The sequence below is a fragment of the Acomys russatus genome, chromosome 6 (genome assembly GCF_903995435.1).
Source record: "Acomys russatus chromosome 6, mAcoRus1.1, whole genome shotgun sequence".
Lineage (NCBI taxonomy): Eukaryota > Metazoa > Chordata > Mammalia > Rodentia > Muridae > Acomys > Acomys russatus.
In genome coordinates, this window is record NC_067142.1 from 61,645,884 (window position 1) to 61,664,272 (window position 18,389).

The 18,389-nt window shown below is 44.9% G+C and overlaps 1 protein-coding gene and 1 non-coding gene across 2 annotated transcripts in view; one reads left to right on the forward strand and one right to left on the reverse strand.

Annotated features, from left to right (window-relative positions):
* Adcy10 (adenylate cyclase 10) overlaps window positions 1-18,389 on the forward strand; it is a 66,104-nt gene that overhangs the window by 14,167 nt on the left and 33,548 nt on the right. The window contains exons 8-16 of the mRNA XM_051147768.1: window positions 871-1,062; window positions 2,561-2,679; window positions 2,970-3,046; window positions 4,444-4,633; window positions 6,629-6,684; window positions 11,000-11,156; window positions 13,719-13,911; window positions 15,656-15,742; window positions 17,359-17,633. Of these exons, the coding sequence (XP_051003725.1) occupies window positions 871-1,062; window positions 2,561-2,679; window positions 2,970-3,046; window positions 4,444-4,633; window positions 6,629-6,684; window positions 11,000-11,156; window positions 13,719-13,911; window positions 15,656-15,742; window positions 17,359-17,633 (1,346 nt within the window). The remainder of the gene's footprint in view (window positions 1-870; window positions 1,063-2,560; window positions 2,680-2,969; window positions 3,047-4,443; window positions 4,634-6,628; window positions 6,685-10,999; window positions 11,157-13,718; window positions 13,912-15,655; window positions 15,743-17,358; window positions 17,634-18,389) is intronic.
* On the reverse strand, window positions 7,786-7,888 carry LOC127191274 (U6 spliceosomal RNA). The gene has a single exon (XR_007830887.1). It is a non-coding gene; the product is annotated as a U6 spliceosomal RNA (small nuclear RNA).

The window sequence follows — 18,389 nt, forward strand, 5'->3', positions numbered from 1 at the left end:
AGGACACTCTCGACCAAGTCAACTGATTTTCCCATTTTCATCCACCTTATAGTATGTCAGCTGAGCCAACTTCACCTCCTTCCTCTTATTCTTCTTGGGAGTGGTGTAAGACTTCTTCCTTTTCTTAGCACCACCATGAAGTCCCAACACAAGGTGAAGGGTGGACTCCTTTTGAATGTTGTAGTCAAAGTATGGCCATCTTCCAGCTGCTTACCAGCGAAGATCAGCCTCTGCTGGTCGGGAGAAATTCCTTCCTTATCCTGGATCCCGGTCAACTTCAAGTGTGATGGTCGTTCCCCCTAAGGGTCTTCACACAAATCTGCATCTTGGCAGTGGCTCCACCGCAGCTGGTGGATCTGAAAGTACGCCTCTGGTTTTAATCGATTGCATGTGCAACAGTGGGTAGGCACAGGTGGTAAATGAACTCTCTCTAAAGGTTCACTTAGAAGGCACAGTTTGCCTTTTTGCACATGCAAACTAGTGTTGGTGAGATCCAGTGTGGGCTGAGCCACACCCCAACCCTGACCTCTGACATAACTGGAGTACAATTGACTAGGATACATCTGAGTTGATACATTTTAGGGGGAGAAAAAGCTTAACCCGTTCTTTGGTGTAGATTTGGGTCTGGGTCTTAGGTATTTTTTATTGCATTGATAACACATCATGACCAAAACAACTTACAGAAGACAGAGGCTTATGTATTCCCGTGGCCGGTTGTGCAGACCATGTCTCACACTGCCATAGCTCCAGTTGCCGCCGAGTCTCAAGAGGCTGTCTTCCCAGGAGTGACATTGGGTACAGGGTAGGGCAGCGTCAAAAGGTTCTCCTGCCTAGGGCACACACTGCAGAAGGCTGCCCTCTGCTTTGCAGATTGACGACAAACAGCTTCGAGGCTACTTGTCTGAGCTTCGTCCCGTGACGATTGTGTTTGTGAACTTGATGTTTAAAGAGCAAGACAAAGCAGAAGTCATAGGCTCGGCCATCCAGGCTGCCTGTGTGCACATCACTTCTGTCTTGAAGGTCTTCCGTGGCCAGATCAATAAAGTCTTCATGTTTGATAAGGTAAGTACGAAACTACACAATGCGAAACCTACCAGTAGTGCAAGGGTAGCACTTATAGCCAAGGACATTGGCAAGGTAGGGAGAATAGACAATGGGATATTTACTGTAGGGTACCAGTCTTTGCAGCGGCTCATACATGGCCAACATGACAGTCGTTCTCCTCAACATTTTACCTAGATTAACAGGCCTTGTCAGCCGGGCGTGGTGGCGCACGCCTTTAATCCCAGCACTCCGGGAGGCAGAGGCAGGTGGATCGCTATGAGTTCGAGGCCAGCCTCGTCTACAAAGTGAATCCAGAACAGCCAAGGCTACACAGACAGACCCTGTCTTGAAAAAACAAAACAAAACCAAGCCTGTCATTATTCTTCGTTGTTGTTTGACACAGGGTCCTCACCATGCAACTTTGACTGTCTTGGACCTCACTCTGTAGACCAAATTGGCCTTGATCAGAGATCTGCTTGCTTCTGCCTCCCAAGTGCTGGGAGTAAAAGTGTGTGCCACAATGCCTGCCTATGATTACACTTAAAAATTTTGTTTTAAATCATTTTATTTTTATGTGTGTATGTGCATGGGTACACACGTGCCAAGGCATACATGTAGAGGCCAGAGGACAATTTCCAGGACTCACTTCTTTTCCTCCACCATGTAGGTCTGCCTTTACTCACTGAGCCATCTTTTAAATTTTTTTAAAATTAATTTTAATTTCATATATATGAGTACTTGTCCTGCATGTGTGTCTGTGCATCAGATGCATGCTTGGAGTGCAGCAGGGTTAGAAGAGGGGCATCGTGGCCCTTGGAATTGGAGTTACAGATGAGTAAGAGCTACTACCTGGTACTGAGAACTGAACCTAGGTCCTCTCTAAGAGCTGAGTCATCTCTCTAGACAAACACATGCACAGACATGCCAGTGTGTATGTGTGCACAGACACACACACACACACACACACACACACAGCGCGCAGTGTATGCAGACATGCATGCACCTTCTGGCTTTTAAAAGACAGGGCCTCACTGTGTTCCATGCTGTCCTGAAACTTGCTATGTAGGCCAGGCTAACTCACAGGGACCTGCCTGCCTCTACTGCAGGAACGAAAGGCGAGCTTGCTCTAAGCCATTTTGACAAGTTCTATTTCTGAGATGGTGCCACTTCCACCTCTCTGTTGTGCCTCTTAGACTCAAATGTTTGGCCTCAAAGCCCAAGGCCTTGTCCACAGGAAAGAGCAGACATGAGTACGTGTACACACACACACACACACACACACACCAGCAGCAGCAGCAGCTCAACAGGAGCTATTTCTGGAGGAAAGATAAGTCTTTTCACAAACATGGGAGCTGCAACGCTGATGGTACCCTAGAAGTTACTGTGTTTACCAAGCATAAGACAGATGTGGCAGACATAGGATGAAGCCCGGTCAGCAGGGAACATTGCTGTGGCATCTCTTGGTTAGGCCTGCTGGATGGCACAGAGTGAGCTGTGTTTGCCGACTCACTTACAGGGGTGCTCCTTCCTCTGTGTCTTCGGCTTCCCTGGGGAAAAGGCGCCTGACGAGATCACTCACGCCTTGGAAAGTGCTGTGGATATATTTGACTTCTGCTCTCGGGTCCACAAGATCCGGTGAGTCTAGTAGTTCCTGGGCTATCTTAAAGGAACAGAGAAGGTGGGGTACATGAAGCTAGAAAGAAGAGAAAGAATGAATAACTTGGTTCATTGCCTCAAATTTTCTTTCTTTCACATTTCTCAGCTGTGTATAACTGTCCCAAACTGGGTGTAGAAAATAGAATTATCTATTTGAAACAGCCTCTCCTTACCTTCCTCTCCTATTTCCCCATCTTTAGCATGTTTTCTTTGCTCCTCATCTTTTTTGTAAACACTCATCATCGTTCTCTCTCTCCCTATGGCATCAGTACTGTCTCCATCGGTGTTGCCAGTGGGATTGTCTTCTGTGGGATCGTAGGACACACCGTGAGACACGAGTACACAGGTGTGTAGAGCCAGCCTAGGTTCACTCTTCTTTCAACAGGCATAGCTTTGTGAGAGGGACTGAAAAAAGAAGATGTGATATGGGATCAACCCTTCGAGAGTTTATAGTCTTTTCAGGTGGAACAAAGCATGTGTGTGTGTGTGTGTGTGTGTGTGTGTGTGTGTGTGTGTGTGTGTGTGTTTCTGGTGCCATGGGTGAGCAGTATAAAAAGTATGAGGTTACTTTCCCAGAACCCACATGGTGGATCACAACTATATGTAACTCGAATCCCAGTTAATCTGAGGCCCTCTTCTGACCTCTGAGGGCACTGTACATACATGCAGGCAAAACACTCATACATATAAAATAATAAAATAAATTTTTAAATTTTTTTTGTTTTGTTTTTTGGAGACAGGGTTTTTCTGTATAGCCCTAGCTGTCCTGAAACCCACTCTACATACCAGGGTGGCCTCAAACTCAGAGCTTTTCCTGCCTCTGCCTCTCAAAAAAATTTTTTTAACCTATAAGCCAGCCATTGGGGATATTTTCAGAATCCTTGGCCAGCAGGCCTGGTTCCAGAAGCCCCAAGAGCCAGATCTGCTTACTCATTGAAATGATTTAATTATCAAAAAAGAGAGGGATCGTGAAGCAGTGTAGCTACATCAGAAGGAATGGCGGAGCTGGAATCTTACCCTCTCTTCAAGGTGGTGATGATAAATACAGGAGTATACAAAGGAGGAACAAGGGGCAAGGGGCAGGAGACAGGAAACCAGGCAGAACGGGCCAAACTGTGGTGTGTTCACCGGCCTCTCAGGAAATGGTTGGATTAGATTCCTATACTGAGATGATTGCCTGCAGGGCTCAGCACTACTACCTTTGAGACCAATCCAGACCACAGAAAGGCTCTGCTTAAAAAAAGAAAAAAACTACCACAACAAACAAACCAAACAAGACACATGTGCACCCGTGCGCGTGCACTCGTGCGCGTGCACGCGCGCGCACACACACACACAAACACACACCAAGTGAGGTTTCATCCACTAGGCATACACCATATCGAGGGTCAGTTCCCTTAGACCAACACAGTGCCTGTCCGCTACATCTTATCCAAGAGTCCTCAGGTCATCCCCCTCACAAACACCTCTCTACGCTTAAGATCTCTCTATCCGTAAACAGACCATCCTCTTGGTCTCCTGGGTGAGAGAGAAAGTTTGTTACTAGCTGGGTTAACTGTTGAAGACTGTTTGAAACAGGCACTGGCCAGCTGAAGCCTAACCTCATGTGCCATTCACGACAGGCAGAAGAAATTAAGGGAAAGGGCCATTTGGGGAGTCTCCTCAGGTTACATGGAGTTTAACAGCTTTGGGGTTTGTTTTTTTTTTTTTTTTTCCTCTTGCACTTTCTCCTTCCTGTGGTAGTCATTGGTCAGAAGGTCAATATCGCTGCCCGGATGATGATGTATTACCCAGGCATCGTGACCTGCGACTCTGTCACCTATGATGGCAGCAACCTACCGGCCTACTTTTTTAAAGAGCTTCCAAAGAAAGTTATGAAAGGAGTTGCAGACTCTGGACCAGTGTACCAGTGTTTGGGCCTCAATGAGAAAGTGTGAGTGTGGGCATTGGGTTGTTTTTATCTTTGGTAAAGGGGGAGATTTTGATAGCAAACAACTGACGCCCAGTTTGAGATTCAACACCATTTCATGAAGCTGAAATCTGTATCTTCCCAGACACCTGAGTCCTCCACGGTCCAGACTTCAGACATCTTCCATCTTTCTCCACTCTACTGATATTATAGCAAGATGGGAGAGTTCCTTCTTCGAGTAGGCCTCAGAGCCTGAGGTCAATTCTATAGCATCTGTGCAAGCAGAAGAGAGAGTCCCCGATTTCAGTACTCACCAAATGGACCTGGTCACCATTCTATCCCTGCTCATTATGTTAACTGTTAGGCCCAGCATCAAGAGGGCTAAAAGAGGATAAGATATTGTTCCTGGGTCTTTGCTAAAGCCTAGCTTAGAAGTGTGGATATCCCTTTAGATTTAAAATTGTTCAGCCAGGTGGTGGTGGCACACACCTTTAATGCCAGCACAAGGGAAGCAGAGGCAGGTGGATTTCTGAGTTCCAGGACAGTCTGGTCTACAAAGTGAGTTCCAGGATAACCAGGGCTGCACAGGATTCAAACTGCCACAGTAACAAAACTTCATATCTCAATGGTACAAAACAGCAAACTTTTTTTTTTGGTAGTACTAGGACTCAAATCTGTAGCCTTGTTCATGCTGGCCTGAGCTACACCTCCAACATAATTAACAGAGTTTTTCTTTTGCAGAAAAACATGGGGCACTATTCATACTGGCTCCGTTGAGCTGATCTCACACTGCTTCCTCACATGCCTGGGGCTCTTGGCTGATCGATGATGCCATCAGCTGAGACAGTTAGGGCAGCTGGGCTTGCAGAACTAGATCAGCTTGTCTCATCCTCCACCAGGCATGTTGTCACAGCAATAGGTGAAGAAAAGAGACAGCTGGCTCACATGCAAGTGGTTCTCAAGCCCCTGTCTCATATTTGCTGACGTTTGATTTGTCAGAGCATTCACAAAGTTAATGCCAGAGAGGGAAGGCATGCCCAACTAGACAACAAAGGATTGCAGGTGGAGGTAGGGGTAACAGAGTGGGCCACTACATACAGCCAACTACCACACAGGCCACAAAGCCTGAGGTCTTCAGGATTTTTCTGTGCCATCTCTTCAGGGGGGGAAAAAGCATAGAAACACAGGTTCTGCTATAAATAGAGCTTGGTTTCTGCCCTGAAATGTTCACAGTTTGATGAGCACGGGAGAATATGGCAAAGAAGCATGGCAGAACAGAGAAGGGAACGATCCCAAGTAAAATTAACACTAATATTTACCCTGCCTGTATTAGACACTGTCACCGTTAGCTATGTGGGATGCCAGACACGTTTCCACACTTCAGTTTACTCATTTGTAAAATGAACATTAGAGTGATACTTTTTTCCCCTGAGGTTTTGTTGTTGTTGTTGTTTATTTGTTTGTTTTGGTTGGCTGGTTGGTTGAGTTTTGTGGGTTAATTTTGGTAGCACTTGGGATTGAACCTAAGGCATCACATGTGCAACTGTTTTCCCACTGGACTACAGTCCAAACACAGGAGTCATACTTCTTAGTAACTTTTTTGTCAGAATTAAAGATACTCGTTTAAAAAAAAAAAAAAAAGACAAGTAGTAAGCACGTAACATAGTGAGTGTTCTGCAAATGGAGCTATTCTCGGGCAGTTTGTAGAGTCTCTCCAGGAATGGGAGGCCCTGCAGCACATCCAAGACGGGTGGGCTCCATCTCCCCCAAAGGGTTCCTGTCTAGAGTTCAGGGCCAAGAGTCAGCAACTGTACAGTGTGACAGCTACTATGGTGACAGGTGGCACAGAAGCTGTTTGGACTGTCTTACAAGTAGACCCTGTCCTTCCTTCTTTTGGTATATGCGGCCAGGGAATAGAAACGCGATAGAGATGGAAAAAAGAAAAAGATAGCACTAGTCACTTTTGCTCTCAGCGTTTCTGTTTTGAATCTAACATCTTTTCTCTTTTTCTCCCTTTAGCATGTTTGGTATGGCATATCTCATCTGCAACAGATATGAGGGTTATCCTTTGCTGGGTAGGTAGTGAGCCTCGATTTGAAAACTTTCTCCCTTTTTGTTTTTTGGGGGGGGCAACTAAAGACTAACTCATGACCTCATGCTTGTTGCACAAGCTCTCAATTCTTAGAACTTGTTTATTGAACTCTCTAACAAGACATATAGAAAAGGGCACCTAGCTGGGCGTGGTGGCGCACGCCTTTAATCCCAGCACTCGGGTGGCAGAGGCAGGTGGATCGCTGTGAGTTCGAGGCCAGCCTGGTCTACAAAGTGAGTCCAGGATAGCCAAGGCTAACCTTGTCTCAAAAAACAAAACAAAAAGAAAAAAAGACACACCAATGCACATAAATTAAAATTAAATAAAATTTTAAAGAAAGAAAGAAAAGGATACCAATGAGAAGCACACATCCTAATGAGTTATGACAAAATGAAGATATATACTTATCACCCAGGTCAAGAAATAGAAAAATAAGGTCAGGTGGATAAAGTGTCTGGCATGTAAGCCTGAGGACCTGAGTTCAAATCCCCAGAAACCACATAAGGTGCGATTCCTGATCCCAGCTCTCAGGAGGCTGGGGCAAGAAGTCTGCCATAGTGTATGACACCATCTCAAACCACAACTACCACCACCACAAACAAGAAGATAACTACGCATGCACGTGCACTTTTGCCTAACATATATGTACATGCATACACATGTGTGCATATATGTATATATGAGTGATATTGTCAGGACAGAGGATGCCATGATCCTTCACCTTTGCCAACGGCCACTGCTGTCAGTCTTCATGACTTACAGATTCTGGCCCTGATGTGGCTGAGTTCCTTTTTGGTTATTTATTCATCTTTTTAAATAAAATGATTATACAAATCTCCTATTTTTCATTTGGGCTAGGTTTTTTTTTTTTGTTTTTTTTTTTTTTTCTTTTTTGAGACAGGATCTGGCTTGTATTTTTGTTGTACTGACGACTGTTATTGAGACAAAGTCCATACAACCCAAGATGTCTTTGAGTTGGCTATCTGCCTGAGGACAACTTTGAACTCATGACCCTCTTGTCTCTACCTCTGGAGCAACGGTATTCCAAGCCTATTCCAAACCACCATACTAGGTTTCTCTTTCTTTAAATGTGGAACCCTTCACAAATTTGTGCATCATCTGTGTACAGAGGCCTTGCTAATTATCTCTGTCTCATTCCATTTTCAACTGTTTGCTTTGTTAAAGCAAGTGCTTTTTTTTTTTATTTAATGTACAGAATTCTTAACTGCAATGTAATTCAATTTATCCATCTTTTGTTTTATACCTGTGTTTCTCTGTGCGCTATTTTATGAGGTGTTTCCTCATCCATATGTTTTGAAAGTATTTACTAGCTTTTCTTCCAGAAATTCCACTTTACCTTTCATATTTAAGTATAGAAGGGCTTAGGAGTGCAGTTCAGTGGGCTTAGCATGCACAGGGTTCAACCCTCTGTATGCTTCTTCTACAATCTTGGGGCTAGGGACTCTCTCAAAGAGAAGGAAGCAGATCTAAATGAGGCAGCTATGTACTTGAGAAAGAAGAGACCCAGTGCAGCCTGAATATAAATCCTGAAGACAGTTATTTGGAGTAGCCCTTGCTGTTCCCATCTGTTAGATTTAACATCCTTGAAAGACTTATCCAAAGTTAAAACCTAGTCACAACTGTGTCGGACCCCTTGAGGCTCTGTCCTGTCTTTGGAGCAGTGGCCCTCAATCTGTAGGTCTCAACCCCCTTGACAACTCTCTGTCTCTAAAAATATTTGTATTATGATTCATAATGGGGGCAAAATCACAGTTATGAAGTAGCAATGAAAGTCATTTTATACTTGGGGCTCAGCACAGCATAAACAACTGTATTAAAGGGCCACAGTGGTAGGAAGGTTGAGAACCACTGCTTTGGAGGAATGGTAGGCAAAGCCTGAAGGAAGCCAGTCATTTCCAAGCTGTACAACAAAGCACTTGGGCCAACAAAAATAGCCCACTCTAAGGCATGCAGCAATTATATCAGTAAGCCAAGATACCCACACTCATAAAGCTAGAGAGAAGGGAGGGTACCCACTCTTACCCTCCCCCAAAGCCTTGTTTTCCATTCCAAGAAGTGCTTGTAGTGACTGAAAGTAGATGGAGCCCCAGTCACCCTCTTCTTTGACCTATGACCCTCTTAGAATAGACTGGAAGATTTGCAGGCATTCCTCAGTTTGATTCAGTTAATGATCCAATCTCTCTCTTTCTCTCTCTCTCTTAAGATTTATTTATTATTTATACAGTATTCTGCCTGAACACCAGAAGAAGGCACCAGATCTCATTATAGATGGTTATGAGCTACCATGTGGTTGCTGGGAATTGAACTCAGGACCTTTAGAAGAACAGCCAGGGCTCTTAACCTCTGAGCCATCTCTCCAGCCCATGATCCAGTCTCTTTAGGCTGTATTCTACACACACAAGGAAATAAGGTTCACACACTTTCTCCTTAAAGCTATATCCAAAGATAAATTGTAGGAGATTGTGGGCCAGCCTGGTCTACAAAGCTAGTCCAGGGCAGCCAAGGCCACACAAAGAAACCCTGCCTTGAAAACCAAAAACTTAAAACAAAAACAAAACAAACAAACAAATTGTAGGGCATCAGCAGTGTGGGAAGTGCATCTTTGATAAGAGTTCTTGCCCAAAAACATTCTGAGAGAGGGAAACAGTATTACCAGGGAAAAAATACTAGGGTTTAAAAAAGGCATATAACAGTCATTTTAGTAGGATTTTGTTCACCATTTGTTGTTTTGTTTTTGAAGATGGGGGTCTCATGTCACCCAGGCTGACCTTGAACTTGCTATGTAGCCAAGGCTATTCTTTAGCCCCTAATTCTCTTGCCTCCCCCTCCAAAGTGCTGGAATTACAAGCATGCATGAACGCGTCCTGCCAGGACTTTGGATAGAAACAGGATGCATTTTAAAAGATAAGGTGACCTAAAACTCACTTTGGAACCCAGTGAAAGACAGTCTGTGTTCCATGTGACCAGAAGAGAAAAGCTAGAGGATTTTACCACGTGGCCCTTTGACTCCCATCTCTTAAGTGACCCTCAGGCTCCCAGAAGTCAGCTCACAACACTGAAGTTCCGGTGCATTTTCACTCAAGAGGGTGACCTCTCTTAAACCGTATCCAGAACCTTACATTGCCAGGCAACACATATACCTGTTTTTCTAGAACACTTCTGTGTCCATGATCCTGTTTCAGCAAAGGCATTAGGTAACACCTGAACACGTGGCCACTCCACACCTCATCTGTCCAGCAAGGAAATGACCCAAATGAGCCCACAATTCTTTTTACAGAAGTTGCATGTTTGCTATGAAAGTTCAGTTCTTCCAGCTCCTTAGGGTTTACCCAGGTTTCAGAGGCTGTATAAGATTTCAGCCTGGGCCTCCTACTGCATACAATTTAAAGCACCCAAGGGCACGGGTGGGGGGGTGGGGGGGGTGTCAGGGAGGTGGGGGGAGGGGGGGCTGGGGAGGGAAGTGATAGGGTTGTCAACCAGGACAGTTTTTATACTGTTCTTCTTCCTCCTACATTTTCCATATTTTCTACAGTGAGCATGTGTGAGTTGTATAATCAGTCTGTTAAAGAAAACAGAAAAATAAGCTCTAGTTTAAGGTTGGAGAGCCTTGGTTCAATTCCGGTTGTATAATCTATGTAAATCTTGATTTTTGTGCAGTATAATTAGATGGAATTGTAATGAGCTTACAAATACTTTCCCTTGAGAATAGAGGTCTAATTCAGTGGTAAAGCATTTGGCTAGCATTCCAGAGGTTCTGGGCTCCGTGCCTGGCCTGGGTGGGCGTGCAGTGAGGGCAACATCCAAAGAACTTTTCTTCCCAGCTTGTAGGAACCAAACACTTTCAAAATCACCTTGCTGATTGAAGCTTTAAAAAAAATTTTTTTTTTAATTTAAAAAATCACCTTGCTAACTGAAGCTTTAAAAAAATTTTTTTTATTTAAAAAAATTTTAAAAACATTATAGAGCTCTAAAAAATTTCATGAACAAGCCAAGAGTAGTGGTGGAATACCTGCAATCCCAGCACTTGGGAGGCAGAAGCAGGAGGTTCAGGTGTTCAAGGTCATCTTTAGCTACATAGCAACTTTGAGGCCAGCCGCCCTCAGCTATATGGAAAGGATGGGAACACAAAGGAAAGAAGTCCCATGCGAGATGTCATGGAAATCCCAAAGGCATTCTTAGAAGGGGTATCACTGTGTGTCTTTAAAAATATATTTCTAAACTATCTATTTTCTGTTGATGGGTTTGCTTCTTTAAAAAAATAAATAAATAAACAACAGGACGCGTTAGGGAGATCGACTACTTCATGTCTACCATGAAGGACTTTTTGATGACTAACTGCAGCCGAGTTCTAATGTATGAAGGATTGCCAGGATATGGAAAGAGCCAGATACTTATGGAAATCGAGTACCTGGCCTCCCAGTATGAGAACCATAGGTAAGTGTTTTGAAACTCTGTTTCTTGTGACCTTGGAAAATACGGACAGCCCTAAAAGAATTTTACTTTTCCTTGTATAACTTGCCTTATGTGAACTAGTTAACTATAACTGTTGGGGGATCAAGACTCTTGTAACTGAATAAGTAATTAATGATAAAAGAAAGAGAAATGGCACTGGTTTCTGGAGATCCCAATTTAATGTTAGGGCAAACTTGGAGACTTCAAAACTTCCTGCTTAACCCCAGTGAATAGGTAGGTTGAAACATCTAGCAGAGATGTGGCAACCACAATTGGAGTCTGTCTGTCTGTCTGTCTGTCTGTCTGTCTGTCTGCTTGATTTGGGGTGGAGGGGAGGGAGGAGAGAGGAGGGAGGTATTGCTTTAAGCAATTTAGTTTTAAGAGTAGGGCTCAGAATGTTGGGCCATTAGATTTTCAATCTAGAGGGCAGAGCTAGTGTACTTACCTCATACTATTTGCCTGTCCTCACACAAGAAATGCCGTAAGACCTCTCTTTGGGACGAGCCGCCTGGCACTCTGAGGGACTTGCTTGTACAGGAATGATGCCCAAGATCATGGCAATGGTGTCTCACGTCTTTCCCTCCTAGCCTAAAGGGTAAATAAAGTGGAAATACTTACTCTCTTATTTGTATCCAATTTCTATCACCTTTTAATGTCAGACCTAGGAAAAGCCAGTTTCAAAATGTCTTTAACCCTGCTGAGGGGATAACTATAGCAAGAAACATTGAGTCGTACCATTATTAAATTCTCATTACGTTTCAAGAACTGCTAAATGCTGTATTAGTCGCCAGGGTACTGTAACAAAGTACCACAAACTGGTGGGTGAGTTAACCAACAGAAAAGCGGAGAGTCTGATCCAAGTGTCAATAGGGCTGGTACCCTTACAGGACTAAGAAAATGCTGTCCTTTTCTTCTTTCTTCTCCTCATTTCTGGTGCCAATGTTTGGTGCTCCTTTCCTTGTAAACACATCGCCTGAATCTCTGCCTTCATTTTCACAAAGCATCTCCTTGTGTGTGTTTTTATGAGTACACATATTTACTTATTTCTTTGCTTATAGGCAGGGTTTGTGTAGCCCAGGCTAGCCTTGAACTCTTGATCTTTCTTGCACCTCCTGAAAGCTGAGATTCCAGGTATGTGCCACCACACGTAGTGCAATTGATAGTTTCATCCTATTTGGTTTCATCCTATTTGATTCTTTGCGACTACATTCTTTCCAAACGAGGTTGAATTCTGTGGCAGTTGGAGCTAAAACATGAATTTTGGAGAATGCAAGTCAATCCCAACCAAGTGTCAATGTCCCGAGTATAAGTGTCATATGATCTCTACTTTCAAGGAGCTTAGAGGAGGAGGAGGAGGACATGAACAGGAAAAGAGAATGTGGTGGGGGCTGTGGTAGGGATGTGGAGTAGCAGAAACGCAAAGAAAAGCTAGGCAGAATGGGGTGAGACACAACAGAATGAGGCTTTGGTGCGTTTGTATGGCACACAGAATAGGCCTCAGGACCCCTGGAAAGCACTCAACCAGAAAACGCTGCAAGATTTGCCTCATTTTTTTGTTTTGTTGAGGCTTTGGTTTGCTTTGGATAGCACTAGGGGGCAAACTGCACAAGGGGACAAACTCCAGCCTTCACGCATGCCAGGGAAATGCTCTGCCACCGACTGAACTGCACCTGCAGCCCCCCAGATCTGTACCTAACGATAGCACTGAGGTTTCTTGAAGGGGTTGCCTTCAGAGTCGCTGACAGCAGGTACAGGAAGTGACGTGCTGTTGCGGCAGGATAGGTATGAGTCTAAGGGCCCTGGCCTGGGTGCAGGGCGCTGATGCAGAACTAAGAAGAAGGTAGCAAGGTTAACAGCGAAGGGCTGACGGAGGGGTTGGGATACCAGAAGCAGGAATACAGACCGGCTTCCAGGTAGCTTGGTAAATCCCTGTCCTTGCAGCTGGGTGTGAGAAATCAGAAGTCTCCTCCAGCGTGGTTCTGAGTTCCGCTCCACCCCTCCGTGTTTACGGGTGGGTTCTGTCGTCTACTGAGTCGGCAAGAGTGGAGTTCGGAAAGGGTCTGCAGGATCCTGGTCGCGCTGGGAGTTCGGGGGAGGAGGTGGTGGTGGTGGTGGTTGGACTTCTGCGAGAATTTTAAAGAGACAGCAACTCTTAGACTATTTTAAGTGAAACAGCTTATGCGTGCCTTTATTCCAGGGTGAACAACTGCTGTAGGAACCTTGGGAAGTAGGGCGGGATCTTCTGGGCGGACCGCATCTCATTGGCTGGAGCTAAGATTCAGCTGCTGGGCTACATGACTAGCTGGAGAATTGCGAAGATGCGTGTGTGCCAGGGCATGCCGGCTCGGAACAAGGAGGGAGCAGTTCTTAACTCCTGTCGATGATCTCAAGTTTGAGATTTCTGGGGCTTGAACACGCTCCACCTTGTTCGCTCCATGCCAGTTCCCCTGGTGGCACGGTCTATGTACCGCACACTCCAGCCTTTGTTATCTCCAGGAACCGTACTTAAAACGCGCTCCTGATTCTCCACTGTCTTATGAACAGGGCTGTTGCTATTGCACTGACTAAGATCAGCTTCCATCAAAACTTTTATACTATCCAGATACTCATGGCTAATGTACTGGGTCTGGATACTTGTAAACACTACAAAGAACGACAGACCAATCTTCAGAATAGAGTCAAGACGCTGTTGGATGCTAAGTTCCACTGTCTTCTTAATGACATCTTCCATGTTCAGGTAACTAGCTTGTATTAGACTCCCGGGGCAGGGGGGCGGGGAGGGATAAAGCTATGGGCCAAGCATAGACACTTGTGCCTGAAGCTTTGTGATTTCATGTGTCTTTCATGACTAAGACCTTTTTTTTTTTTTTTTTTAAAGTCAGGGTTACTAATGCTGTGATGAAACACCATGACTGAGAGCAAGGTGGGAGGAAAAGATTTATTTGGCTTACACTTCCACATCACAGTTCATCATCAAAGAACACCAGGACAGGAATTCAGAGTAGGAACCCAGAGGCAGGAGCTGATGCAGAGGCTGCAGAGCTGCTTTCCTGCCTCGCCCTTTCATAGCTTGCAGAACCCAGGACTGCTGGCCCATCACAATCACTCAGAAAATGCCCTACAGGCTGGCCTGCAGCAGCCTGACCTTATGGAGGCATTTTCTCAATTGAGGCTCCCTCCTCTCAGATAACTCTAGCCTAAATTGTGTCAAGCTGACATAAAACTACCCAGCACACCTTTAGTATCTCATCTGCAGTGTCCAACTGATAAGAAAATGACTCTCCATCCTCCATGAAGGTGTGTTTGTATTCATTAAAAAAGTTAATAACTAAGCTGTTTGAGGCTAGAGAGCTCATCTGTTAAAAGCATGTGCTGCTGATGCAGAGGACCTGATTTTGGTTCCCATAATCCACATGGGCAGCTGGCAACCAAGTCTTTAGCCTCAGCTCCCAACAAATCCAACGCCCTCTTCTGGCCTCTGTGGGTACCTGCACTCCTGTGCACAGATCCACACATAAATACATACAGATACACAGTTAAAATAAATAGTTAAAAACAAATTTTAGATCCCCTGAGTGAAGGGGCTAGAGAAATTACTCCCTCGTTAAGAGCACTTGCTACTCTTGCAGAAGACCTGGGTTCGGTTCCCAGCACCCACATGGCAGCTCACAACCATTCATAACTCCAGTTCCAGGAGATCTCATACCTTATTCTGATCTTTGTGGGCAGCAGGCATGCATGCATGCATGCAAAACATCACATACATAAAATAAATCTTTAAAAAGGGTTTTAATCGCTTAGCCAAAATGTATTTCAAATCCTAAAGACATTCAGGCAAACCTAAATGATAATGCAATTCCTTATAACACAGAAACACTTAACATAGTGATTTTGAAGTCTAGAGAAATTAACTAACCCAGGACACACTGAGCACCACATATTATTTTTAATTTACATTTATTTATTTAGTTAGTTGTTATAGGAGTTAAGGCTGGATTTAGGGCCTCATACATGCTAAGCATTTGCTCTACCACTGAGCCACTTTCACGTGCCCTTGTACTGTGTTCTTGTGAGATAATGAACGTATCTAAACATACTATAGTCTGGAAAATCCAAATGTCCATTTGTTGATTTGTATATTTTGTGTGTATTTGTGTGTATATTTTGTGTATATTTGTGTGATTTTGTATATATATTTGTCACCTTTCCTTCATAGTTGTACTGTCCTATCCCCATTGATCTAGGGCACAAGGCCACCCTGTTCCCAAAAGTGATAGCACATTTATAGACAGTGTCCTTTTATTTCCTGACTAGTATATTCTGTGGCATGGAGGATTCAAGCTGGGGTGGAGGGAGCACTGTGGGACTTAGCACTTGAGCGTCCCAAGCTTCAGAGCAGCTGAAGTGATTTGCTTGGAGTCATGTGGTTAGTCACTCCCCATGCCCTTTCCCTCTGCTCAACACTCTCACTGTCCGTACAGTTCCCTGTTTCCCGGGAGATGTCCAGGATGAGCACACTACGGAAGCAACAGCAGCTGGAAGCACTGTTTATGAAGATCTTGGAGCAAGTAAGAGCATCCACGAGTCAAGCCACTGGGGGAGAAAACTAGGCAAATGACCACAAAGCCAGCTGCCCCAAGGCCTCCGACCCCAAGGGCTTGCAAGTGCTTTGCAAGCATGTGAAAGCCGTACCCTTAAAGTGCTGCCTTCTCCCCATCCTCCAGAACCTGAGCTGAGTCTGTTCAGAATTCAGACAGAGGAGCTGGAGAGATGACTCAGCTGCGTGTGGTGGCGCATGCCTGTAATCCCAGCATTCAGGGAGGCAGAGGCAGGTGGCTCTCTGTGAGTTCAAGACCATCCTGGTCTAAAAGCAAGTCCAGCACAGCCAAGGCTACACAGAGAAACCCTGTCTCAAAAAAAAAAAGTCATCTTCCTGTTTTTTGCAGAGGACCTGAGTTCAGATCCCAGCACCCAACTCCAGCTCCACAAGCTCTGCCACTGTCTCTGACCTCTGTGGACAACTGTACTCACACACACACACACACACACACACACACACACACACACACACACAAACACAGTCCCAGCACAGTAGTACACACAGAATCCTAGGACCAAGAGACTGAGGCAAAAAGAATTTGCATTCACAGTCTATTGCACGTCTCCAATACCTGGAGGCTGTGCGCAACCCTAATTGATACACACTAAATGTTTGATGAGTAGGTAAATAATTCAGACTAGCTGTAGCCTACACAAGAAAAATGATACACAGTCTATTTAAAGTGTAACCTATACCAGAGTTTAAACCAAAATAGCATAAGACACCAGCAGGGTCAGCAATGTGTTCACACTACATTAGCCCCGGGTGCTTGGTAAATATATGTTGTAGAACAAATATCATACCCTCAGGATCCCCAAGATAACTGACATATCCACTATTTTTTATATAATAAGCATTGTTTTTTGTTGTTTCGTTTTGCTTTGTTTTTTTCCTTGAGTTTGTAGATAGCTCCATAACCCTATGTATCCTACAACTTTCCATTGTTTTTGTTTTTGTTTTAACTAAGACTCCAACCCACGGCTTTAGGCATACTAAAAATGCACTTTACCATGGAACTATGCTGTAGTGTTTTGTTTGTTTTGAAAAAAAAATCTCTTGTTGCTCAGGCTGATGCTGCGCTCATGTTACAGTAAAGGGTAGGTAGCCTGGCACTGCTTCCTGATCCTCCTGCCTCCACCTCCCAAGTACTAGGACCACAGCTATGTGCCACCACATGCCTTTAGTGTTTTCTGTTTTCTACCTTCCTTGCTTCATTCTTTCCTTCTCTCCCTCCCTCCTTCATTGCTTCCTTTTTTAAAAGGCACCATTAGGTATTCGTGGTGGCACACTTTTTCTTTTCTTCCCACCCATGCCTCCAAGACAGGGTTTCTCTGTGTAGCCTTGGCTGCCCTGGACTGGCTTTGTAGATCAGGCTGGTCTTGAACTCACAGTGATCTGCCTGCCTCTGCCTCCCTGTGTGCTGGGATTAAAGGCTGGCGGTGCATATTTTTAATCCTAACACTCTGGAGACATGGGCAGATATATCTCTGAGTTGGAGGCCAGCCTGGTCTACACAGTACAAACCATAAAACCCAGTAGACATATGAGTCTTCTAGCATGTTTCTGCTTCTCTCCCTTTCCCAGACAGTGAGAGAAGAAAGGATTATTTTCATCATCGATGAGGCCCAGTTTGTGGATGGAGCCTCCTGGGCCTTCATAGAAAGGCTCACCCATTCTATGCCCATCTTCATCGTCATGTCCCTGACTCCCTTCACCAACATTCCCTGTGCGGCTGCCAGTGCCATAATGAGGAACCGCAACACCACCTATGTCATGCTTGGTACCATGGAGCCCCAGGAAATCCGTGACAAGGTCTGTGTTGACCTCAGCGTAAGCAGCATTCCTAGAGAGCTTGACTTGTAAGTAGCCTCCTCCTACTATCCCGAGGTCTTGACGCCTGCAGTTATGCCCCAGATCTGGACTTTATCATGTAGATCCCTAAGGCACGCGCTCGCTTGCCCCCCCACCCCCGTGTGTATGTGTGTGTGTGTGTGTGTGTGTGTGTGTGTGTGTGTGTGTGTGTATGTGTATGTGTGTGTGTGTGTGTGTGTGTGTGTTGTATTTATATATATGTTCATGTAGATACATGTGGAGGCCAAAGGTTAATGTTGGGTTTCGTCCTCAATTGTTCTCCACCTGATTTTTTTAAAAATATTTATTTATTTATTATTATGTATACAGTGCTCTGCTTGCATGTACTCCTGCAAGCCAGAAGAGGGAGCCATATCACATTACAGATGGTTATGAGCCACCATGTGGTTGCTTGGAATTGAACTCAGGACCTTTGGAAGAGGAGGCGGCGCTCTTAACCACTGAGCCATCTCTCCAGCCCTCCACCTGATTTTTGAGCCAGGGTCTCTCGCCAAACCTGGAGTTCATTGATTCAGTTAGCTTGTCCAGTGAGTCCCAGGAACCCTTCTGTTTCTGCCTCTCCAGAGCTGGAGTTACAGATGCACACTATCACACCCTGCTTGCATGCGGTTCCTGGGCTCTGAACTCAGGTCCTCCGGCTTATGCGGCAAGCCCTTCACCAACTGAGCCATCTCCCCAGCCCAGAGCCGGGCTGTATCTTGAGATGATGATTTCAGTGCTTGCGCTGTGGATGTGTGTAGATC